Source organism: Eptatretus burgeri, chromosome 17 (genome assembly GCF_056783735.1).
Source record: "Eptatretus burgeri isolate ZD-2024b chromosome 17, Ebu_testis_v1, whole genome shotgun sequence".
Lineage (NCBI taxonomy): Eukaryota > Metazoa > Chordata > Myxini > Myxiniformes > Myxinidae > Eptatretus > Eptatretus burgeri.
Window position 1 is genome coordinate 1,383,880 of NC_140977.1, and position 27,442 is coordinate 1,411,321.

The following is a 27,442-nucleotide window of genomic DNA, read 5'->3' on the forward strand; positions in this document are numbered from 1 at the left end:
CTTCTTTCTTATTCATCAAACAATTATAATAATTTCTAAAAGTTATTGATTTCTTTATTACATATTTCTTTATTCCCTTTAACCTCTTATCAATCTGATCACCATACTTATAAGCAGATGCCTTTGCTCTCAATAAACTCACTCATTACTTTTCCACCCAACTCATCCTTAAACTTACCAATAACCTTTTCATTCTTTTTGGAAAATAACTTGCTCTTCTTACTAAAATTACTTGTATCATATACTCCAATATTTTTCTTCATATTTTGATAAACATCATCAGTTTTTATATCTAGGATAAAACTATCAGTTTCCATATACAACAATGAAACATTTTCACCATAATCTTTCTTTAAGCCATTATACAAATAATCATACATCAATATCTTTGATAAATCAAGAACTGCTGTTCCAATATAAATTGGTTTATCCATTACAATACTTTCCTTTTCCATATGAATAGCAGAAAAGTTCTCTGAAAAAACCTCATCTCTCTTAAAACTTGATTTAGTTATCAATTTATTTATCAAATCAACTTCAAAATAATAACGTTCTTCTTCCTCATTGAATTCCTCTTGAGAAGAAATAATATTCATCAAAGCCTTTTCATCATCCTTTTCTTCCACCCACTCTAATTTACCATAAGTCAGAGATTGAGACATTGCCATCCATTAAAATTATTAGCATCAAATAATTACTATCTTTTTCACGATCATAATTTGGAAGATATTTATTATTTGCTTTAGCATATCTTTTTGAACAAACTTGTGATATTCCACCTCTCTTAGACTTCTCAATCATCAAAAGCATATCTACATCACTGATTAAATATACATCTTGTTTTGTCATTTTCAACATTGCACTCCAAGCTAAACCAGGAGCTGTGAAATAGTGGGCAGGATCTAATCCATCACAATTTTTATAATGACAGAGTGATCTAAAAGCTTCAAACACATCAGCGAACAATAAAACATCTGTTTTTAGATACAAATCATGATATTCTCCAAGGTTCTTTCTCTTAAATATTTTCCAAATTTCTTGTGCATGGTTATATTCCTTATCACTTATCTCTTCTTCATAAAGGTTATTATAGAAACTTTCTTTTGAAGGAAGTTGTGTTTCTTTAAATCTCATTAATGAATCCATATAATCATAAGGATAAATTCCCTTACTTGTAAGAATTTTCTCTTAACTTTGAATTTCATTCCTTGTTTGAATTTCCTCTCGAGTTAGAATTCCCTCTTTAATCAGAATTTCATCTTTCGTTAGAATTTCATTCATTGTTTGAATTTTGTTTACAATTAGAATTTCATCTTCAGTTAGAATTTAGTCATTAATTTCCTCATTTATTAGAATTTCCTCTTTACTTTGAATTCTCTCTTTAATCTGAATTGCCTCTTGAGTTAGAATTTCCTCTTTTGGAAGAATGAATTCATATTTGGAAAAGACCCCGTGAAGCCCAGATTTGATGCAAGGTAGGCTAGTGGTGTTCCCATAAACTTGTAAGAATCTAGAAATCTAATACGAGTTAAAGGTTTTGTGAATATCATTTTTTAAATGAAATATACTTTTGACTTGTGTTTGTTATGGCAGAAATATTCCCTGGTGTTTTTGAAAGTTCATTTATAAATAGATGTGTATCATAGTTGGTGCTGTTGTGAAGAAAGACTGGAATAAAAGAAGGAAATTTATAATTAAGATTACAACAGGAATGAGCGGGACCTCTATATTTACCAGTAAGATGACAATGGTCCCTAACTTTAGACTCCTCAATTTCCTCCTCACAAAGATGACAGATATTGTTCTTTCTAAATTCTAATTTTTCTTCTTCGGTTCGTTTCATAGGTTCATTTGTTTCTTTCATTAATTTAGTTAGTCTTATACAATCCTTTTCTAATCGTTTTACAAACTCTTGTGAAGCTTTTTTTCCACTATAATGTTCAAGTTTATTATACTTTTCTCCAACAGATGATTTGATATAATAACAGAAACCACAAGGAATATGTTTTTGATATTTATTTGCATGTGATTCTTTTGGATTGGGAGAATCATTATTTTTCATTTTTAGGATACATTCAAAATCAGCATATGTCACAAATGGATTTATTATAATCTTCAAAAGAAATCTTTTCACCAGGTTTAGGCATTGTAATTACAGCTGATTTATGATTACGACAATATTTTGAATGTTGTTCTAATCGTTCTTTTGTATGAAATGAATCAAGACATCGCTAACAAGGATATATTTTGCTTGCTGTTCTGAATACCTGAGAAGAGATTAATCTTGATAAATTATTGATGGATGTATAATGTGAATTTTTTCCAACACTAAAATATAAAGGATCAATGTGTATTTCTTCATTTTTATAGTTGTTTGAAATTTTTAATATTTGAACTTTGTTTGTGTCTGTTAATCCATATACATTAATAGAAAGATGATTCTTTTTCTCAAATTTAGGAATATCTGTTCGTGGCATTGGGAATTTAAAATCTTTAATGTCCAAGGTATTCTCATATTTCATATATTGTTTTACTCTTTCTGAATAACAATTTGGTGGATGTAAGTGAGCAAGAACATGCCAGAGAAAACATTTATTATCATTGTTCTTAATATTAACAACTGCCTTCTTTAGGTTTATTTCTTTTGGTAATTCAATTTGCAAAGAAGCTTTTAGAGGGTTTGATTTTAGAATGTGTATATCTAAAAAGATTATTTTTTAAATATTAAATCCACTTCCTTCCACTGTATTATCAACATCCTCCTCTTGTCTTGATAGTTCTTCATAAACCCCACTGTTCAAAAAATCTTGAAATTATGTTATAAAATGAAGATCTGTTCTCATATAAGGAGTTTGTTCTTCATCTTGTCTTTTCATATTCATTTTCACTCCCATATAAAACTTTCAAGTTTTCATTTCTTTTTATGTCTTTCTAATAACTTTTTCAACATCAGGTTTCACTATTTCAATTGATTCAGCTATTTATGATGGACTGGGTTCTCCAAATTTAAAAATCCTTATTTTTATATGCCCTTTGAATGCCCCATCAGTGTTTTCAAAAAATAGTCTCCCTTTACTTTCAACTCATTTTCTTGTGTTTTTGTGATTGAAGATGTCTATTATAACTACTCTTCAAAACATCCTTTGAGCAGATATCACAATGTTTTCTTTCCAACTCAAGATGAGATATTTGATGAAATAGATTTAAATGTATGTTTGTTGGTTTGAAGGTATTTTTATAATATTTATATTCGTGATTACAAACATCGCAGTATGTTGTATTCACTATATTTATATAATAAAACTTTGCTTAAACTAAAATTTTCTTGATGAAAATTTCGTTTAATTTATAGGTGAATCTGTGCTTAAAACCATTTTATCCTCCAACTTTTTTCACTTAATAAATACAATGTTTCAAGACACAAAAGACAAGTTTCAATCAATCTCTTCATTTGTGAAAGATACTGAGAAATATGTCAAGGATGTAAAATTGAACAAAGATAAATATAACAACTATTGGATAAAAACAATTATGGTGGATAAGATGAATTCTTAACTTTCCTTCAGTGGAAATTAGTATACCTTTTAGATTTAATTAGGGCTTTTACTATACCTGGAAGAACATCAATTACAGTATCTCTAACAAAAGTTTCTCCTGTCCTTCTGGAAATATATTCAAAAGTAGAAAAAGCAATGAAACAAGAAAAAGTATCAAAGAATAAACACCTTATGGATGAAGCTTTAGAAAGAAAAGATAAGACCATCTGTAATATGCAAGGAGAAATTTGTATTTTTTTTCAACAACCGTAAAGATGTAAATCCTGATGAAATAAAGGATGTTAATAAATCAGGTGAAATAACATTTCGTTCAAAAGTAGTTCAGGATCATTTTAAAATTATCTTCAATATAAAAATGTTGTAGTTGAATCTGGTAATGAAAAAAAAGTATATAGATATCGATGGTAATATTATTAAATACGAGTCATTATGCAACTGAAAGTATCGATGAACTTTAGTTTAAGTAAAGTTTTCCTTTATAAACATTCTACTTCCCTGATTCTCCATATGACAAATTTGAGAATTGCCCTGCGTGTGATAGAGTGGGATTAAACACAGTCAAAAGCCTATAAGCAATGTATATTCTGTGATTATCTTCCAATTAATGATGATAAAAAATGTAAAAAGGAAAATAATTCTTTTTGATTTACACCAAAAATGAATTACTTTTCAAGATTGATTGGAGAAATGAATGTAAAGTATGAGGGTGATAACAGACCTTTCCTTACAATGGAAGAAACTTAGCGTATTCGAGAAATGTTCAAAGGATTGTTGTTATATATTATTCATGGATGTGATTTTTCAGGGAAATATCAACACAAGATATTTCATAAATAAAATAATGGATTATCTTGAAATTAAACCTGAACTTAGGATAAAATATCGAGTTTCTAAAAAAGCCAATAATAAATTGAATAACCTGTTTTCCAAATATATAAATGAATGATTTGTTTACCCATTTGGGAAAATAAGATAAAATTTAACAACCATAAAAAATCTCCCAAATTCATTAAGATGTGTCATAGTTGGTTCAAGCGTATGCGGAAAAACCTGCTTACTTTTGAAGATGCTCCTGACTCGCAAATTTTTAGATGTTGATAATTTAATAATTTTCACAAAGTCGAGTTTTCAACCAGAGTATCAACTACTCTCACAATGCTTTAATGCTGGTCTTCAAAAAGAAGATATAATCGGTTTATTTAAACTTGAAAAAAACCTTAATGATTATAACATTGAAGATATTGTTACGGCTGTGGAAATTCGCATTACACCATAAAGGGCCTTCAGGTGAGATATCTCGATAGGTACATGTGTAGTTAGCCCAGACCCGTTGTATCGAGAGAATTTATGTGATCCATTCGGGCTGCAATCCTCCAGTTAGTCGTTTTTCTTTCTCTATCTTCTATTTCAAACGAACAAAAACTGCCAAGGATGCTGGTGGGCTTTTCCCCGCCATTCTTCCCCGTGCTTGGTGTAAGGGAAGGGGGGAAGGGCGGCTCGTCGCCGATTGGTGGATGGACAGTGTGAGGCGGTCGGGGTGAGGGAACGCCCCTTTTCGAGAACCCTCTCGAAGGAGGGTGGAGCCGAAAACGGGGCAGAGTGAAGGGCTGAGCCCCGCACTATAAAAGTCGGACACGGGCGGGGCGCGTTCTCTCCCTCATCCTGCATTCTCTCCCTCTTCCTGCATTCTCTCCTTCATCCTGCGTTCTCTCCTTCATCCTGCGTTCTCTCCCTCTTCCTGCGTTCTCTCCCTCCTCCTACTCTCTCTCTCCCTGACTCATGAAACTCGTCTGAAGTCGTTGTTGGGTCATCGCAACAACAATTATCGGGGAAACTAAAAAACTCGGACACGACTGGACGACGCAAGAGTTGAAAGAAATAATGGAGAAATTGAAGGAGGTAGAGGTGACGACGGAGATTCGGGAATTGAAGGAAATAACGGAGAAATTGAAGGAGGTAGAGGTTTTTTTTTTTTTTTTTTTTTTTTTTTTGATTGAAATTGAAGGAGGTAGAGGTGACGGAGACGGAGACGGAGACGCAGGAGTTGAAATAAATAACAGAGAAATTAAAGGAGGTAGAGGTGACGGAGATGCAGGAGTTGGAAGGAATAACAGAGACAAGGGAGATAGAAAAAGTAGAGGAGAGAATACACGATAAAGACGGGATGAAAGATGAGCACACACACATGGAGTTGGTGGAGGACGATGAGGGGGAGCTCGGGGAATGTGTCGTGACCCGGTGCAAGCAGCCGGATAGCCTCCTTCGGGAACGGAGGGAGACTCTATGCTCCCTTGAAGCGGATCTCAACCAGGTGGGTCCGGTCGAGGGGGTGAATGCTGTGGATGGGTGCACACGGAGCTTGGGGGGTTTGGAGACCCCGGAACCCCTTGTTGTGGCGCGAACTCCCAGCGTGAGTGTCCCGGTGTGTGTGGTTTCGAGTGTTTCGAAATGCGTGCTGAAACGCACGCATAGCGTGGGTGAAATGGCGATCGTGAGTGAAAAGGTGTGTGTAACAGAGACCACGTGTGTGAGAAAGCAGTATGAAAGAGAGATGACGATCGGTATGCGGGAACACGCAACCGCATGTCTGAGTGTCATGGAGAGGTGTGTGAGCGTCATGGCACGCGGGAGTGCGTGTGTTAAATGGCGACGACGACGGCGACAAAAGGACGAAGGCCGGGTAGCGGCCGTAGTTTCAACGGGGACCGCGCCGGGTTTGCATGGCGGTGAGCGCAAGGTTCGTGCTGTGGTACACACGAGACCCCCACGTGCTCACTTGCGGGAGTGAAATCCGGTCCGGAAATGAGCGCGGTGGATGTTGCCGATCCCGCGACGGACAAAGTTTCGGCAGGATTTCGAATTTGGACCGGACGGGTTCTCCACGCGGGTGTGTGTGTTAAGCTCCAAAGGGCAGAGCACAAGTGTTCGCATGGGGAACCCCTCGAGACGCGAGGCTTGTGTTTTTTTTATGCGCCGGGTGACGTCATGGCTACGTGTATGGTTGGAATCCGGCAGGAGGGTGAATCCCTGCAGGATGGTACCGTCCAAGAGGGACGAGGGACGCGAACAGCTGCCATGACGTCACGCCGCAGGTGCGCGGCTGTGAATTGCCACACTGGTGTGCAGGTTGCGAGTTTCCTCGCTGGTGCTGCGCATTTTTTTGTGAAAAAAAAAATGCAAGCCTCGGTTTCGGCTGAAGAGGATTCCCGGGCATGGGGTGGAAGACCCCCCTGCCTGGGCACAGGATGGAACTAGTAAGGGGGAAGGGTTAGTGTTTGTTAAACCGGCTCCATGGGGCAGGGATAAGTCCTCATGGGGCCCGTGGAATGGATTTGGTAGAGGGATTGTAGTTCAGATTTAGGAGGGTAAATAATATTTGAGGACAGTGGCAGACTGTGGATGTGTAGAGGGGACGTAGCTTAGCTACGTAGTGTTAAAAGAAACGTGCTGTATTTTAAGGGACGACGTGGGAGCACAAGTTAGTTCGGGGAAGTGGTGAGCAGGATGGCAGAGTTCGGCGATGTGTGTGTTGAAGAGTGGAGAAATGGAATGGAAAATGTACTTGTTGAGTGAGTGAGGCCAGCGGGTCTGTGTGAGTGGAGCGAATGTGGAATGCATGGTGCGATGAGTGATTGGGAGGAGGAGTGATTACCACCCAAAGGACCCCGGGTCAGTGTAGCGTGAGTTAGCTGGGTTAGTTAAATTGACAAAATGGAGGTCGTTTTGTTGTTGGTGGGAATGCAGGCTCGATACCCATTTGGAGGGGAGCAGGAGCCCTGTTGACGGGCTGGGAGCGTGGCTGCGAAAGGTGGGTACCCCGGGCACCGGGCTAGTCGGCCGTCTAGGCCAAGGGCCCATGGGGGGGCCGGGATAGCGTATTGGGCACGTGTGCGCGCGCATGATGCGGGGGCCCAGGGTGCCGTTAGCTGCGTGGGCAGTGTTGTGGGCACGGGTGACCCTCGGAAAGGGGCCCGGGAAGCCAGCCTGCCATGTGAGCGTTTCAGGGGAGTTGCCAGGGAGGGCACTCCCTGGAGTTTAGGGAGCTGGTAGGCTCAGAGGCAGTGTAGTGCCCGGGGGTGCCATTGTTAGAGAATCGGCAGAGGGTCGTGCCTGCCAAGGGAGCCACGCGTCCCAGCCATGAAACCGTTTGAGGGTACGGAGAGAAAATTAGAGGGCATGGCCCAGAATTTGCGAGGACACCAACACAGGCGATTGGAATCTTGGTTGCTAGAACCGATAGGATAAGCGAGAGGTGCTTGTTGCAAGCCCCGGGGTAGTTTAACAGTTAAATGGATAGGGTAGATTAGGAAGTGTACCCCTCCGCACCATCCATCCCTTCGCTCACGTTGTGGGCTTCTGGACCCACTTTGGGTTGGATCGCTGAAGTTTGGGGAGGCCATCCTGAGGTTTCGTTGGGCCTCGACACAGGACGTAAGCTCTCCCTTATTCCCCTCCGGGAAGGGAACGTTGGGGTTGGGAGTAGGCTAGGAGACGATAGGTAAGCCGAACAAGGACGATAAAGGGGGTTAGGGGACGAAATTATAGTGGGGAAGTAAGAAAAAAATAAATAAAAAAACAACAAAAAAATAAATTGGGGCTAAATTGTTTTTTACAAATTAAGGGAGTGGGTATGGACAGTGACAGGCAAAGGCAATAGGTGGGAGGGAAACAGGTAGGTAGGTCCGAGCCCGCCTTCCGAGTGGCCAGCACCACCGCACTCCCTCCACCAACCTCCACTGAAAGGCAAAGGCCGGCCAACTTTATCGGCTGGCTGTGTTACTTCAAGGCCTGTGCCGGCCCACTTCATTTGCCGGCTGTGTTTTGCTGCGAGGCCTGTACCGGCCGGATCGTCTGCAGCTGTTTTTGCTTCAAGGCCTGTGCCGGTCGGATCGTCTGCCGGCTGTGTTCGCCTGCGGCGACCTTGTTTTGCCATGCTTTGCCTGCCTGCTTTTGCCATCCATGCCTGCTGCCCTCGATTCTGCGTTTGCCCCGTTCTGTTTTGATTTGCCACCCCCCCCCCCCCCCTTGTTCATTACCATGTGCTGGGATTGTCGCAAGCTGCAACAACTGTCCTGTTGGCAGCTACAACACGGGCCTGCAGTGGCGGCCCGTGCACCGGTTTTCTTTTGACTTTTGTTTTTCTGCCTGCAGAGTCCATTGATCCGGGGCCATGGTTAGTGTAGAATTTGTAAGTTAAGGTGTTAGGATGTACTGTAAATATGAGTGCTGTGGGAAATGTAGCAGGTGCTGTAAAGAGCATAAAAGATGCCCAAAAGGAATCTCATAAATTACAAGCAATTAAAGAAATTAAGAAAGGCAACACTCAGTTTTTCCCCCAAGAACGACAGAAAATAATTCAAATACTTGGGTCAGGGTTTCAAAAGTTTTAACATCTTTTTTTCTAAAATAAATACAAGTATGGAAGCAATTGATAGTATCTATGATTTGGATGATACTATTATCATCTCATACTCCACTAAAAAAGAAGATTACTTCAAGGTAAATGCAATAACTGGAACAGACTGGAATGCAAATGGAACAAAGTTTTGAAATAAATAATCAACAAACCTATTTGAATCTATCCGAAAGTTTCTTGTTGTGTAAATTTAAATTCGCTTAGGCTGGGAATAACACAAACGCTACACTCGTAAATGATTTTTTCTGGAAAATGTTTGATAGTGTTCGTTTGTACATTGGAACACAAGAAGTTGAAGCGTTTTATTTTGTCTCTGCTGTATCTGAAATGATGAAGTTCACACTATATACATTCAGTGATACAATGGGAAAGGGGGCTGTTGAAGGTTTTATTCCTGATATGTCAACGGGAACAACCACAGACCCTGGATATATTCAAAGGAAAGGAGTGTATAATGATGATACAAAAGCAGTTCATAGTTTTACTGTGGCAGTTCCTCTTAAAGGTATATGTGGATTTTGTGATCATGATAAAGTTCTGTATGGTCTTAAAATTAGATTTCAACTATACTGAACAAAAATATAAATGCACCAACCTAAATATCTAAGTCAAGATTGCCATTATGGGAAAATGGTCAAACCGATGATATGTTTGAGCAATGGTTCCTTTGTTTTGCTCAAGACAGATGTTCCCATTGAAATTGACCACTCTGAGTGTGTGGACTCACACGTTGAGTAATCCTTCCCATGAGCACCATGGGGCTTGACAGAGTGATGGTCAGTGAGCGTGACCAGGACACAAACACTCCCTATAGTTTGCCCTATAAAAGGCCTCCCCAAAATGTGGACTGGTGCCAAATGTCAACATGCCACAGATGTCACAAATCTTGAGGGAGCGTGCCATTGGCATGCTGAATGCTGGGACGTCAGTACGGGCCGTTGCAGCACACTTCAATGTCCACCACTCCACCATTAGCCGCCTGAGAACGCGCCTCAGAGAGACTGGAAGCACCGTGAACCGCCCACATGCCCGGCGACCACCGCCGGTCAGGATCGTCACATGAGGCTGCAACATCTCCAGGATCGACTCCGACCGGCCACGAGGACTGCCGATGAGACTGTCGGGCTGCATAACAGGCGCATTTCAGCCCAGACGGTGCATAACCGCTTGAGGGAGGCCAAGCTTGAGGGAGGCCAACACCCGCTACTGACTGTGTGAACTCTGACAGTGACACCTCGGTTGTGTCGGCTGTTGTAGCGCAAAGACTGTCGCCAGAATTCTCAAGGAACTCTTTGAAATTTAATGCTCAATTGTCATGGATTCTATAACCAAATTGTTGTGAAGATTTAGTATAAATGGGTTTGAGGTAAAATAGTAACAATCGCTTGGTGCGTTTATATTTTTGTTCAGTATACAAAGGAATGATAATGAAAATAGATTGCTTTTTGGTGTTGGTAGTGCTTTTGATGAGCAGAATAAATTTGTAATTGATGAAATGAGTTGGTATATTCGTGAATATACTCCTAATGTTAAAACAGAAGAGATGTTGAATAGAAGACTTAACTCAAAGAAACCACTCAGTGTATCATACCTCAAAAGAAGATGTCAACATGTTGAACTAAACCAAACCACTCACACGTGGAATTTGGGTGTTCTGGAAGGAAAGCCACGATATCTGTGGATCATTTTTTAAAAACCAGATGGCGATACTGCTACTGATAAGAATAATGCATTGAGTGATAATGTTGAGGTGAAACAACTTCGTGTTTCTCGAGATGGAACATTTTATCTACAAGATAGATTGGAAATTAATTGGGAAAAAATGATTTTGCTGAAGCATACAAGTCTTACCAAAAGGTGTGTGAAAGTAATGGAAATAAAGAACCTATTTTGGATATGACAGCATTTAAAAGTTTGTATACAATCTATGCGTTTGACCTGAGTGCTCAAAAGGAAACTATAAAGTCAAATCGAGTGGATACTTCCCTATACATTGAAAGAGGAGAGGGTGAAGAAGTTGATGCATATTGTTTGCTTTTGGAAGAAACAGAATTACAGATTAATCCAGATAATGTTGTTATGATTAGTCTCACATAATTTTTTTGTTAAATAAATGAGTGGCAAAGTACCAACGGGGCTATATGTTCATCAAATGAATCTTCATAAACTATCATCTTGTGTTCAAAATCAAAAGCCTTGTATAATTAACGTTAATACAATTCAGAGAAAAGGAGCAGTGAGAAATGATGTTTTGCTCACAAGAGAACAGGTTAAAATCTTGAACGATACTGGCTCACTTAAAATTAAAATGACAAAACCAATGTTGAAAAAATATTCAATAAGAGAGACGAGTGGAGGATTTCTCCCATTTCCAATTCCTTTATTTGCTGGTTTAAGTGCGGTTGGAGCATTGACGGGTGGTATTTCAACAGCGGTGAAAACTGCCAACGAAAGGAAGGCTCAACTCCAGGCTCAAAAAGAATTGGAAAGACATAACAAAGAGTTGGAGAAACAAATGAGTGGAAGTGGTGTAATTGTATATTTTGCTGAAAAACTTGAAGGTCTGCCTGATAAAACGAGATTGTTAGTTGGAGATATGCTTTCTTCAATCGCACAAGCAGGTGTAAAATTAACTAAAAGAGGTAATGGATTATATCTTTCTAATACATAAATGAGCATTGATGAGTGGTTTAAAGAATTTGGAAAGAATACAACATCAAATTTAGAACATCAAATATTGTAAGAAATGAAAAATTCATAATGTGGTTATTTGTATGAGAGATGAATTAACAAACGTGCCTAAACATACAAATAATATTGTTTCAAAATGATCTGACTATGGGAAGATTGGGAGGTGTTTCGTGTCATAATATTATTCTAACATATATTTCTAATACATAAATGACGGCAAGAAGGCTTCAAGAAAATTATAATTTCTGTGTCCAAGCATACCTTCAAGAAAAGGGTATTCGGTATTTTAATAAATATGTTCTACAACATGAGAATGAGGTATTTTCAATAAAAGATTGGCATTATGCTGATGTTGATAAACCGACAACTTTAGATTTAATTAGAATGTTAAATAATGAAAAAAATTATAAAGTTTAGAAAAAGTAAGGCTCTTTTGGAAATTCAAAAGAAATTTTATTGGTTTCCTGTTGTAAAAAAAAATATTTTGGATGCAGGAATAACAAGAAATCCTGATGAATATATGTATGATATTCTATGGGGTGTAAGCGATGCAACAATAGTAAGGGACGAGGAAGGAGTTGAATTAGAGAGAGAAGAGGAGGAAAAGGAGAAGAGGGAGAATAAAGAGAAGGAGGAAAGGGAGAAGAAAGAGAATGGGGAGAGGGAGAAGAAAGAGAAGAGAGAGAAGGAGGAGAGAGGGAAGAGAGGGAGGAAAGAGCGAGATGAATAAATATCAAAATATGGAAACCAGTGAGATTAAAAAAAAGATTGGAGGTATTACAGAAAATAACTCAACCCACCGAGGAGGAAAACAAACAATTGACAAGTTTTTTTTCGCAATATTTTCGACAAGACTATTGTCATCGGCAATATATTGATTTTAATTCAAGTTTTTCATTTTTTTCTTCAATAAATGGAGGAGAGAGTAAAGACGTTTCGAAGGATTCTTTATGTTTTAAAAATTAAGATTCAAATGTGCATGTTGGAAACTAAAAAGGTCTTTGAACTCTGTAGGAATTTTCCTCACTCTGTCGGAATAAATGAGTTATTGTCTCAAATGTAAAAAGAAAACTAATACTAAAAATATTTCGTATTTTAAAAGTAAAAATAACAGGGTTATACAAAAAGGGACATGTTCGGTGTGTGATTCAAAAGTGTCAATTTATCTCCAAACACAAACGTGGAGGAGATATACAAAAGTTTTTATTAAGAAGTTAATTTACAACTACTGGAATACTAGGGGAATTACATCTACCAGGGTATTCTTTATGTGGTCCAGGCACAAACATGGATAAAAGATTAGATGAGGCAGACAATCCTAAATCATGGAGTAAGCCCATCAATAGAGTTGATGAAGTGTGCATGAGACACAATATTGATTATGGGAATACCACAACGTTGGAAGAAAAGCATGAAGCCGATAGAGAAATGTTGTATAATTTGTCTCTGATACAAAATCCAATCTTGAGATAAAAAGTTGATAGGTTCATCGTGAAGAAGATGATCAGTGCTAAATTGAAACTTGGACTTGGAAATTCAAAAAACTTATAGGCTCTAATGATGTCATGAAGATTGAAGAGCAATTAGCTGATGAATTACATCAACCAATATTCATAAAGTTTCAGAGAAGGAAGGTTTATGCCAAGGAAGTTGATTATATCTGGTCCGCTGATTTGATTGAACTCAATAATGATAAGGGGTACAAGTATGCTTTAACCGTTATTGATTTGAGGAGTAGATACGCATGGGTTATCCCTTTAAAAAACAAAACAGGTAATACTCTTATTTTAGCCTTTCAACAGATATTTAATAAAAGTAAGAGAAAACCTAAAAAAATTGTGGACTGATGAGGGTAGAGAGTTTTATAACAAGACATTTATGAATTTTCTAAAAAATAACAGTATTACATTGTACAGTACCTTTAATGAAGGAAAGGCCGTTGTTGTTAAACGTTTTAATCGTACCTTAAAAGAGAGACTATATAAAAAATTCACACAACTCGGTTCACAACAATGGTCATCTTTTATTCAGGATATTGTGGATAAGTATAATGACATGATTCACACGTCAACGAATATGAAACCATCAGAAACATTTACAAAATTAAAATATGAAAAAGAGATTAATGTCAGAAAAGCAAAGTTCAAAGTTCGTGATATTTTAAGAATATATAGGTGGAAATCTCATTTTGAAAAAGGTTATATTAAACGATGGACGAACGAACTTTTTAAAATTGTTTATGTAATAGATACGGTTCCTTGGACTTATAAGATATATGATTTGGAAGGGGAAGAGATTTTAGGCTCATTTTATTCACAGGAATTACAAAAGACAGATATAAATTGAATTTTTTTTACTCCGCCCACACAAGCTCCACCCACACAAACCCCACCCCACCCAAGCTCCACACAAACCCCACTCCACACACAAACCCCACTCCACACAAGCTCCACCCACATTCATCATATTCACATAATCAGTGATTAGTCAATTAATTAATTAGTTCCCCACACACACAACATGTTTATTTAATTTAAAAAATTGTCCACCCATCCATACAAGCTCCACCCGCACATTCATCCATCCACCCATCCACCCATCTATTCACCCATCCACATCAAACCTCATCCACATAAACCTCATCCACATAAACCCTGCCCACATAAACCCCTCCCATATAAGCCCCTCCCACGCAAGCGCCCCCCACACAAGCCCCACCCACAGAAGTCCCCACCCCGCCAAGCCCCTCCCATATAAGCCCCTCCCACAAAAGCCCCTTCCACACAAACCCCTCCCACACAACCCCCCCACACACAACCCCCTCATCTTCTCTGTGCACCCCCCCCCCCACCTTTGACCCACCACCTCCCTTCTCCCACTCCCCACCCTTCCCCACACACACACGGGGAGGGGAGGGTGGTGGGATGAGGGGGTGATGGGTCGTTGGGGTGGCGCACCCCCCCCACCCCCTCCCCTTCCCTAAATCTCCTTGATTCGTTTTTTGTAGTTAAGAATCAGATAATTGTCAGGAAAGTATTTATAATTAATCAACATTGATAATATTAAATATTCAGTTGTAAAAACAGATGATATATCCAAGCAGTCTGCTTCAGATGCCTTGAGTGCCAGGTCAGATTCCTGCAGACGATTAACTTGTACACTTGGTTCATCCAGACAGGTGTTTAAACTGAAAAATAAAAAACATAATGTGTTAAAACTCAGGAGACATATTAACAGGCAGAGACAGATATAGAAATGAACACAGAGACAAGCAGATATACATACACTCACACATCCACGTGCACGTGTGTGTTTCTCACCTTGAAGTCGGATCTTTCAAGATTCTAGGAGATAACAGCAATGTCTTCCAGTCGGTAATGATTTCTCTCATTTCTCCCCTGAAAATCCGAATCTCTTGTACAAAATCAGACATCTGTACCCAGACATAGTGTAATTCGGATCATTCATTTTCAACAACGGCCATCAAGGATGTTGTTATTGGAGACAATCTGTTGAAAAAAACAATATATATTCGTCATACAGTGATTTAATTAACAATCAGTTGCTTCACTGTGATTCTCAGAGGAAGAACACAAACAAACTTACCGATATTGTAATGGATTCTCTTCTTCTTCAGACGAAAGGACAAGTTGAAACAACAAGATAATTTCTCAATAGGACAAGATGAGAAAAATTATAAAGCTTTCAGACAAAGTTTACGACTGACGGCTCGTTTAGAAAACAACTTGAGGAAGTGAAATTACGCAATGTTGGAATTTTTCAGGGCGTGTCCACACGGGGAAATGACGTTTCGGGCAAGACAGCTTCGCTTGGGAAATGCGAGGGCGATACATTCTGAAGCACTTACCCATTTTTAACACAAAATGAAAATGCTTTGAATGATTTTTGATAAAACTTACGTTTATTAACCTGTTAGTGTTCTGATTTAAAATATAACCACGAGGCCTTGTCTCTCACAGAATACTTCCTCATCTTCATGGCACGAACTGAAAACACTTAAAAACCTTCCCCATTTGTTGGCTCACCTTTAAGTGGAGTAAGAGTCAGGGGGGGAGAGAAAATCATTCTCCTCTTTTTATCCTAATGGGTTTCGAGTCAGAGAGTTCTCCCTATTAATTTGTATGAGTTTTTTTTGTCCTAGGGGTCTCGAGTCAGAGAGCTCTGCCTTTACATTTGTATGGCAGAAAAGGGGATATCTTAAAAAATATAAATATTCAAGTGTTTTATTTTTAAATAATTTAGATGGGGATTATTGTGCAAAGAAAATTAAACTATTGAAGGAATTTGAGAATGAACAAATCTTAATAGGTTCAATCAGTGAGCTAAACAATCTGCATTGGTTATTTGAAAAAGAGTGCCCTTCAGCTTACATGTTTCAGATATTTCTTCAGAATCACCTTAAACAAATCACATTACTACTTTACTACTTGAGCAAATCTTTATCTTATTGCATTGGTTATTTGAAGAGTGCCCCTTGGTTAAAAGGGGAGACAAATAAATATACCTTGGGATAAAAAGGGGGTTCACTTTTTAAGGGGAAAAAAAAAATGAATCGCTGAAAATCCCCCATTCACTTACATGGGGAAAAGTGAGCCAGAATCAGTATATTCACCCTACTGCCATGATACCAAATATTAACTCTCAGGTGTCAATAATTTTGTCAATGCCATTTCTTTTTCTTTTCTGATTTAAAAGGATATATTCAGTTCTGAATCAAAAACAAAGGTTCTGTAATGTGAACAGTGAAATACAGAATTGTGGAGACCAAATACTGTTGTCAATTTCAACTTATTTTTGGAGAAAATTGTGAGTTATTTTAAAGAAGTACAAGGGTGGCAATATTTTTGGCCACGACAGTTTCATGATGATTCAAAACAATGTGTACGGATTTCGACGAAAGTTAGTGGATGAATTTAATTGGGTAGGTGACAAGAACAAGCCAATTAGATTTTTGTTGAGGTTCTCATGCAGATCTGGCTTATCAGTGGGATACAAAACGTAAACTATTCAGCCTGGCATGGGGATGCTCTCTCCCGAGTGCCATTCTGGTTTTGCAAATGTTTTCTTCAATGTATAACATCAGTACCACAGAGGTGAGATCACAGTGTCATCCTTCCTCACATATTCCCATTCCGTCATGACATCATGTTCCTTCTTATTTTATTTTTTTGCAGAGGTTATGTGCACATGACAATGCTCAGGAAAGTTTTGAATTAATGTGATGTACTACATATCACAAATACCTCGAAAGCTCTTTCTCTATCCATGAATATTGATTGACAATTAAAACTAATTTAATATTTCATTCACCAGGTTTAAATGGACATTTTTTTTTTTCAGAAATTTGGCCAAATTTATCATGGAATGTGGAACCGAACTAAAGTTTTCCTTCGTCGATCAAAAAGCTGTTGTTAGATATCCATCCCCAAACGTTAATGGATTTTGCCCTGTGATTACCCAATTTCATTTCCGGAAAATGTTGGGGTGTGCATATTTGTCCACATTATGCTTCCAAATTAGCTTTTTAGTGAATTTTGAATGAAAATATTCCCCTAGTTAAAGTTCTATGAGTCTATGGTGAATGACAGCTTAATCCCTGATTGGTGAATTGAAGGCCATGACAGTTTGGTGGAGCGGTGTTCCACTGGGGGAAGGGTGTTGGTTGGGAAATTGGTCCAGAACACTCATTTTCCCACAACAAAGGTTTGACAATACAATTTTGAAAAAAATAATGTTTTTGTTTTCTTCCTCGTAATAAACTTTACGATTTGCAGATGAAGCTCATCTCGTGAAGACAGAAAATTCCCAAAGAAACTTTCTTCAGACCACCCGGGATGTTTTGGGCAATGAGAGCGTGAAGCAGGAACCTTGTGATTCTCCTTCCAAAGACCCCAGCGACGATGCTCAACTGCTCAAAGGTAATCAGACGCAGGCACAGGACACTCTGCACTCCTCGATGTTTTATGAATCCTCTGTATGATATTGTTATGGATCCGGGGTCTGGGGTTATCACGAGGGAGTTCCTCGGATCTATACCCGACTTCCGTTCCTGAGGCCGCCTGCCACGGATAACTCTGTGGTCTCACGGGGTGCGAGGCAACCGTGGATGCCGATTAGAATTTCCGGGCCCAGCAGGGTCTTCACTCCTTTGTTACGCGTTACCTCACCATTGACATGGCAACCCTAATTCTGGGTCATGCCCTCAACAGCCACCTGTCTATTTATTATGTACAAGCAAATACAACCCATTGCTTCGCTGATTGGTGTGATAAGGGGGGGAGAGGAGAGGAGGGAGGGGAGGGAGAGAGAGGAAGAGAGGAGAGAGGAAAGAGGAAGGGTAGAGAGAGGAGGCAGGAGGGAGGGAAAGCTAGGAAGGGGGGAACAGCGAGGAAGGTGGGGGGGGGTGGAGGTTGAGAGATCAATGACTCAAATGTTGCTGTACACTTTGGGATGGAGGGGTGCAAGGAGTGGGTGAGAGAGAGAGAGAGAGAGAGAAAAAAGTGAAAGGTGAGGGGTGGAGGTGGGGTTATTGAAGACAATGATATGTTATGCTTAATGACCGCACACACACACAAAAAAATACTCATGTCAGAACAGCTGAACACACCGACACAACAGAGTTTGTAAAGTAATCCGCTGGCACATCTGCAAACACTTTGAACATGAACCAAAAGCAATCGCTGAAAACATGGAAGTACCTACCGCTCAGGTACGACCCAATGATCCCATCGAGCGCGAACATCGAAAACTAAGCATTGCGACCAGATATCATCCTTCAGTACAAAAATAAAAGAGAAGAAGGCATTGCTAATTGAGGTGTTAATACCAGTGATTTTGGACTAATGATGCAGAAATCAAGAAAATTACTAAATTCGAAGACCTCAAGCATTAAGTGAAAATATCCTGGAAGCTGAAGAATGCCAAAGTTGTACCAGTGATGAGGAAAAACCTCATGGGAATGATGAAGAAGAACCTCACATATATTAGAAACCATCCCTGGGAATATTACGACAAACGAACTACAGTTGGAAGCCGACCTGGGCTTAGTAACGATCCTGAAGACAGCTCTCGGCACAAAACTTTGAAAACAAAACTTCACAGCTTGGTCCGTGAATCGTGACCCCCTTACCGTAATGAAGCTGGATACTTTGAGCCCACCCTGGGAGGACTCTATTCCACATTCTGAAACCCACATATGTATATACCAATCAACGACACACACACACACACACACACACACACACACACACACACACACACACACACACACACACACACACACACACACACACACACACACACACACTGAGACCTGGCAGGTCTCTTTCATCCCCTGTAACCCACCCGCATGTGTAGATGGCATGCAACAATGGCAACTTGCATGTACACACACACACACACACACACACACACACACACACACACACACACACACACACACACACACACACACACACACACACACACACACACACACACACACACACACACAGACCTGGCAGGTCTCTTTCATCCCCTGTAACCCACCCGCATGTGTAGATGGCATGCAACAACGGCAACTTGCATGTACACACACACACGCACATGCACACGCACACACACAGTTACATTATGGTAATACAGTTTATATATGAACACATACATAAAATACATAAAAACAACAAACATAAATATTCACCTTTAAACAGAGTTCTCTGAAAGAGGAATTCAAGTGGGAAATTAGCAAAATTCAACTAAAAAATATATCAAGGTGCAGAACACAAAATGTTGATCTATGCTCTCTGCCTTTACAACCAGATCACGGCAAACACCTGGTCCATCCATCCAACCATTGGGAGCCTTTAACCCTTACTTGCTTAAAGTAAATAGGTATATATCGGCTTAGTTATAAGACTCGATATTTCATTAATTAAATTATCATTTCACAATAGATTTCGAAACTTATTTAGTCTGGACGATATCCAATGCTTGAGCGCCCTATGGAATTATATAGGGGGCATATCTCAGACAGAGCAAGGGGGCGGGGGGGTGAGGTGAGGCCAGAGAGGAGATGGTAGAAGATAAAGACCACCGACCTGCTTGCGGTGAGAGAGTGAGAGATCCAAAGACTCAGCATCATTGCGGGAGATACCAATGATCCAAAATGCCTTGGTTTCCACAGCATAAAGCCAAGAAAGGTGAGAGGAGGGAGCACCAGTCCTGATGGGAGAGCAGTACTCCATCAGGCTTTGCATGAAAGCTTTCTATGTGATCAGGAGCTCAGGTGTGCCAAGGAAGGACTTTTCATGATGGAGGATGCCCAATCGGCGATTGCCTTTGGAGGCCAGCTTGGAAATGTGGCTTTCCCAGGAAAGATCATGGCAGACAGTGAGACCCAGAAGCTTGAATAAAAGGACTTCTTCATGAGGATTTTTGAGGAAGTCGATGGGGGGTGTTTTTCAGATGGTCCTTTCAGAGAGATAGTGAGAGTGTGAGATTTGTCAGGATTGAAAGACATGTTCCAAGTGTTTGACAAGCTTGTGATTTTCTTCTGGCCTGCAGAGAGTGAAGAGGCTGCTGCCTGCTGATCGGAGGGATGACATGATATGACAGAGGTTGGAGTGCCCAGTAACAACTGGTTTGCTTGTTTTGCAAGGTCTAATAGTCTGCATTTTTCAATGCTTAATATGAAGCTTCCCCCTCAATCGTAGATCGGTGTATAGGTCGGGTAGGTGCCACCCCATGTGAAACACCTCCTCCTCTCCCTGGTTTACCATGCATCAGACCCATGCTTTACTCACTACCTTCAGTGTGTGGCCAGCCATCGGTGAAGCACGTACCTCATCTGCTCCTCCAGTAATTCCAAGGATATATGGAGAGTTTCATGTGGAATAACCGCCTCCACCTTACGTGTACTAATGATGTTATATACATCATATGCCTGGGTCATCCACTGCAGGAACAGTGCAAGAAGACACCAGCGACGGATGAACCAGTGCAAGTTATGAGTAATCCAGGAGGTAAACCTTTTTGACCGTGGTGCGAGAAGTGTCTCCATCAGGAACGTATGAAGCACAGTGTGAAGGCAGCCATCAGTGAGGTCTTCAACATCAATCCCCCATTCGTACCTATCGCTACCTCTGTTTTTCTACAAACACAGAAGTGTTGTCAAGTGCAGCGGAAAGGAAGATAGAAAAACCAAAACTGTGTGCAACACGTTTGCAATAAGCCAGTTTGTAGTCACCATTCATTTGTGACGTACTTGGACTGTAAATGGATGATTGATGGAACCTGACGTGTGAAATGTCTTCTGTTAATCTATCTATAATTCCAGGTGTGTGTGTGTGTGTGTGTGTGTGTGTGTGTGTGTGTGTGTGTGTGTGTGTGTGTGTGTGTGTGTGTGTGTGTGTGTGTGACTGTTTCTTGACAACCACTGGTCCGATTTAACTGTAACTTGCCAGGTATATTGCTGGGGACCTGAGTATGTGCCTTTTCAGGTTGTGATATTAATCGGATAAGTGCTTCCCAAGTTATGGCCATTTATTTACCAAACCAATGACAGGACACGTTGCGGCGTAGGCGTGGCCGATGAGAAATGGGCGCCTTAGTTACCAATGACAGGACACGTTGCTGCGGCCATTTATTTACCAAACCAATGACAGGACAAGTTGCTGCGTCGGCGTGGCCGATGGGGAAAGGGTGCCTTAGTTACCGTGGCGTAGGAGTGGCAGTGGTCAATAGCAGCGAATGTCATGGCAAGCAAAGACAGGGAGGTAAATTAGATTTTAATTTTTGATTTTCATTAACTGTGTGTATAAATATCACAGCAGTTGTTACTTCAATGCAAGCGATAATTCGTGGAATGCATGTGAACATTCCGTTCGGGCACGCACCACTTCCGGATAGTGATGACTTCATGTATTCTAATAATTTCTCGATTTCTTATGCGCATTTAAAGAAAAACACAATGCCCCAATCCAGGTGTCGTTTACGAGAGCGAAGGAACGGCCTGTGTGGTTGTTTTTTGGGGGGTTTTTTTGCACGTGCGGCTACGCACGTATGGCCACGCACCGCAAGAGCGAAGGAACGGCATGTGTGGTTGTTGTTTCTGGCACGTGGTTTGAAAGTTGTTTTTTTTTTCACGTACGGCCAGGCACGTACTAGTTCAGTGTAATGCTCATTAGCAGGCAGCTTTGGCCCAGATTTGAGAATAATGTGGATATTCCAGACAAAAGCACCAAAAAATTTTCCTTGGGCTACCCGTTGCCTTAGCTTTCAATGATTAAAAGGAAGCAATTCCTCAAGATACAGTATGGTGGCCATCTTGGATGTCCAAGGTGGCCATCATGTAAAAACCTATAAGTACCAATATCTCAGCTTCCTCGCCACTTTGGCTCTCAATCTGGGTGTCGAAACATACATTTTCTTGGGAAATGAATGCAATTTTCCCATTCTGAATATCACCAGATGATTATTTGCTCGAAGATTAACTCAACAGGTTTGTTCTGGCAATTTCAATTCATAATTTCTCAGCATTTTCTGTGTTTTATGTCTTTTCAGGTAGATTATGAACATGGATTGGAGCAAGTGTTTGATATGCCAAGAAAAGATCTAAAATGGAGCCTCTAAAATGCCCACTCAATGCTAAGGGAAGTGAGGACAAGTCACAGCCATAAAGCTCCTTTCTGAATAATGTCAGTGCTTTTGGAATCCTGGGCACATGACCATTGGCTCATCACTTTGATTCTGGTTTTCCAACAAGGAATGCAGCAAATGCTAATGTAGGCCATGAAATGACAATGAAGATGATTCACTACTTCTTGCTGAAGCTGCCAAGATTGTGCGCAAAGAGATTGTCAACTCTAAATTCTAGAAAATTCCACTTCTATGGCACATGTCCCTCTGCGTATCAACTACAGTCCCCACTACAATAGGTCTCTCCATACTCTCCAAATCTTGGTGTCTATGCTGTTCATTGGTGCTGACTTGAAAGATCAAGGCAGCACCATTCAAAAGGCTTGCAGGCAAACGTCACAATCTCTCAGACCTCACAATCTTCAATCGTTATCACGCCAGTTGGCAAGGTGTGGGTACCTCTCTCGCCTCTCATGGAACTTCAGCAAAAGACTTCTGCGACTGGGTACCTCTCTCATTTGGACTGACTCAATCGGTCAATTTCCCAACCTGGATCTCAACCAACGGTACTCCATCTCTTCTGGATCTGATTTTTACAAATTTCCCTGAAAATATCAGCTGTTCTTCCTCCGCTCTAACCCGTTCTTCTGACCACGTGCTTGTAAACATCTCTCTGACTGTTATTAGAGAACCACCTCACCACCGTAGAGTCTGGCATTTCACTCAGGCTGACTGGCAGGGTCTCCAAGCAGCCATCAAACTTCTCGACTAATCTCCCATCGTTACTTTCTCCAACATCAACTCGACTTGGGAATTATTTCAAATAAATTTCCTTTCTCTCATGCACAGATTTATCCCCTCTCGTCTTCAGTGTCCTACCCGTCCTCCCGTCCATAGTTCACTGAAGCTTGTGGCAAGGTTGTTGTCCTGAAACAACTTGCCTTTGCCTCATGGAAAGCAAACCCAACTGAAGGTAATCTCAGTTCCTTCCATAAAGCTCAGAACAAGTGTGTGCCTACCCTCAGGGGAGCAAGAAAACAAGGTCAGGTCAGGTATGGGAGCATGTGCCAGAACAGCACGTCGCTGCGTCCACTTTCCGCCGGTACTCCAGGGGCCTCCGTCTGGCCATCCCCCAGGCAGATGCCAGGCCCATCCCCATCTCCTTGAGATGATGGTCAACCTGTTGCAACCATGAGGCACGTGGTTGACCCACTGGCCTCCTCCACTCATGAGACTCCCTCGCTGAGAGAATCTGGTGAGCAGGATCAGAGTCAGGAAAACGAGCCACATGTCCATACAGCCGCAACTGACGCTCACGGACTATGCAGGTAACAAATCTCATCCGAGTCTCTCTCAGCAACCGCTCGTTGGACACAAAATCTGACCAGCGATAGCCAAGGATTCTCCGAAGAGACCTGGTACCAAAGGAATTAAGTCTCCGTCTCAGATCCTTGGTCAGAGTCCAAGTCTCGCACCCATAGAGCAAGACTGGAAGTACCAAGGACCTGAAGACTCGGACTTTCATCCTCCCGCACAGGTACCGGCAGCGCCACACCCCATGATCCAGTGAATCCATGACTCCCCAGGCCCGACCCAGACGTCTGTTGACCTCTGACTCGCAGCCAGCAGAGACATGAATATCACTGCCAAGGTAAGTGAATCTCTCCACGACCTCAACATCCTCACCACAAACAGACACAGACAGGACAGCAGCATCCAAGATGTCACCGAAAGCCTGGATCTTAGTTTTGACCCAAGAAACCCGTAATCCCAACGGCTCCGACTCCTCATTCAGCACCTCGAGGGCCCCCAAGAGGATGTCTAAAGTCTCCGCAAAGATGACTGCATCATCTGCAAAGTCAAGGTCCGAGATCTTGACATTCCCAAATGACGCACCGCAACTTGATCTCTCCGACATCCTCCCTAGAATCCAGTCCATACAAGTGCTGAAAAGTGTGGGGGCAAGTGCACATCCCTGACGAACTCCAGTAACAACTGGAAATAAGTCAGAGATGGTACCACCACACTTCACAGCACTCTCAGTACCAGAGTAGAGTTCAGACATCAGATCGATCAGTTTTGGTGGCACCCCACGAAGACCAAGAATCCTCCAGAGGACATCCCGATTCACTGTATCAAACGCTTTACAGAGATCAACATAGGCTGCAAGCAGCCCCTGCCGAAACTCTCGCCTGCGTTCGGTGAGGACACGAAGTGCAAGGATACGGTCAATCGTTGACCTCTTTGGTGTAAAGCCTGACTGCTCTGGACGCTGGTGCTCAAGCAGATGGTGGCGAACCCTATCGGGAATTATCCGAGCAAAGACCTTGCCCGGCACTGAGAGCAGCGTCACCCCTCGGTAGTTGTTGCAGTCTTGGCGATCACCCTTCCCTTTCCAGAGAGGGACAACAAGGCCCCTCTTCCAGTCAGTTGGGATGATGCCCGTGTTCCAGGCAGAGCACAAAACTGCATGCAACGACACGAGTGCAGCATTTCCACCAGCCTTGAGAAGTTCGGCATGGATGCCACAGATCCCTGGAGCTTTGCCCCGTTTCAACTGGTTCACCGCAGCCCGTGTTTCCACAAGCGAAGGTGGACCACAGTTGATTCGAGGGTCAGCAACAGGGATTGTAACACCCTTGACGTCCAACTCGACAGTTGGGGGATCAGCCTGGTACAACCACTCAAAGTAACCGGCCCAGCGGGCCTTCACTTCAGACTCCTCTGTCAAGAGCCTACCACTCTCTGCTCGAACTGTAGTGCTCCGAGGGATAGGCTTGGATGAACGTAATGCGCGAATTCCCCTGTAAGCGGGACAAGAATCACCTGTCCACAGGTGATGCTCTACCCCCTCACAGATTCCTCGCACATAGGCCTTCTTGTCCACCCTCAGTGCACGTACAGTTTTACGCCTCAGCTCCCTGAACAGCTCAGCTCTGCCATTCAGCCTGGCCCTGCGACTCTGGTCAATGGTATCCAGTGTCCCTTGAGAGACAAAATTCTTCTTTGCCCTGTGGTGAGCTCCAAGGCATCCACCGGCAACATCAAGGACGGTGGTCTTGAAGGCGCTCCACAACTCTTCAGGACCCCCCAAAGCACCCAGACCCCCCAAGTGTCCACTCAGCCTGTTCGCAAACTCCTCAGCTACTTTCTCATCCCTGAGCTTGGCAACATCCAGCCTTGGCTGGGATGGTACCATTCTCCAGGATTTAAGGTGCAGCTTTAGAGTTGCTACAACAAGCCTGTGGTCAGTATTGAGGAACTGAGCACTCCGGTAGGCCCTGCAGTTCTGGATCATCCTCCAACGACCGTCAATGAGGACATGGTCAATCTCCTTTGCCACACCGCCAGCGTTGGAATACCAAGTCCAGCGATGAGCTTGTGGGCGCTGAAACCATGAACCAGCCACCCTAAGTCCATGACTTTTTGCAAAGTCAAGGAACTTAGTGCCATTCTGGTTCATAGTTCCTGACCCATGGGGACCAACACACACCTCATAACCGTCCCTATCAGTTCCAGTCGATGCATTGAAATCCCCCAAGACTAGAAGTGTATCTTGTCTGGGGCACTGATCAACTACAGACTCGAGTGTGGCGTAGAATGCATCCTTCACGGTGAGATCACTCACCTCAGTCGGAGCATAAACAGAGACCAGGGAAATGACACCTAAGGAGTGACGAATCCTTAATCTCATAATACGCTCGTTGACCGGTGTTACCTCAATTATCATTGGGGTCAGCTTATTGGACACAGCTACAGCAACTCCTTGGGTATGGTAACCATCAGAGCGACCAGACCAATAGTAGGTGTAACCACCCACCAGTATCTCGCCGCAATCCGATCTCCGAACCTCAGAGAGAGCTGCAATTCCGATGTCCAAACGCTTGAGCTCAGATGATAACAGAGACAAGTGATCATCCTCTCTTAGGGATAGGACATTCCAGGCACCCACCCGAAGGGACCGCCTCAGGTTAACCCAAGGAGACCGCCGTCTGGTGGACGACACCTCAGCACCACTCCGACACACTCTCCCGCAATCTGACCCAGGGATGTTACCCCGTGGTTTCACTCCTATCAAAGATTGGGGGTCCCGAAGGCTTTGCCCCAATCCCGTCATCCGGTGAGCTGCCCTGCGAAGGGAAGCTGCACAGGAGGTACTCCCACGGAGTGGGTTTTCAGATTTTTTTGCGTTTTTGCGTTTTGCAGAATGAAGGGTTTTACGGTGGCCGGAGTGCAAATCCTGCCACCAACCTCCTAATAAGAAGTGACCCAACTGCAGGAGGACGTTCGCAGACACAGTTGGGCACTAGATATGGATGGCCGTTGGCTCACAAGGAGCTCCTCTGCCCTTTGACAGGTTTTGTTTTTAATCCTGCTGGGTGTCCATATCCAAACACCCTCCTCACCAGAAAACCTGATGGGGGAGACGGTTTAGTCCCCGACAACCCGACCATGGAACAGGTTAGTACAGGTTTACATGCCTGTAGCAGGTCACAGATCGAACCTGACCTGATCGAACCTGACCTGACACGACCTGACCTGACAAGAAAACAACACCTTTCTAATCTCAAGTCTGAACTCTCAAACCTCTCTCCCTCCTCTTAATAAATCCTGGTAGCATCTAATCAAATCTGTTTCTGGTGTATGTTCCCCCTCCATCCCCTCCCTTACCTCAAATGGCTGCACAGCTGACACCGCACGTGAAAAGGCTGAATGCCTAAACTCGGTGTTTGCATCTAAATCTTGTGTCTGAAACCCATCGCTTTCTGTACCCACCTTACACAGTTGCACTCAACTGTCCCTGGACTCTGTGTCCTTTTTCTGACAAAGTGGAGATCTTGTTGTCAAACCTCGACTCAGATTCTGCAACAGGTCCAGACGGCATCAACCCATGTGTCCTAAAAACCTGCTCTGCTGCTCTTGCTCACCCTCTTTCTGTTCTATTCACCCTCTCATTTTCTCAAGGTCATCTGCCATCTGCTTGAAATCAGCAAACATTACCACCTTGCATAAAAAATGTGCAAAAACAGATCCCTGCAACTTCAGACCAATCAGCCTTCTCCCAGTCATCAGGAAGGTTATGGAATCCATCATCAGACACTAAGTCCTTCCTCTTCTCCAATGGAATGATTTCTGATCATCA

At 42.0% G+C, this 27,442-nt stretch overlaps 1 protein-coding gene across 2 annotated transcripts in view; it reads left to right on the forward strand.

The window, feature by feature from the left end:
• The window catches only part of LOC147009072 (uncharacterized), a 219,817-nt gene that overhangs the window by 152,904 nt on the left and 39,471 nt on the right, over positions 1-27,442 (forward strand). For both annotated transcript variants that reach the window (XM_085862715.1, XM_085862714.1), the window contains exon 12: positions 17,460-17,603. In XM_085862715.1, the coding sequence (XP_085718841.1) occupies positions 17,460-17,603 (144 nt within the window). The remainder of the gene's footprint in view (positions 1-17,459; positions 17,604-27,442) is intronic.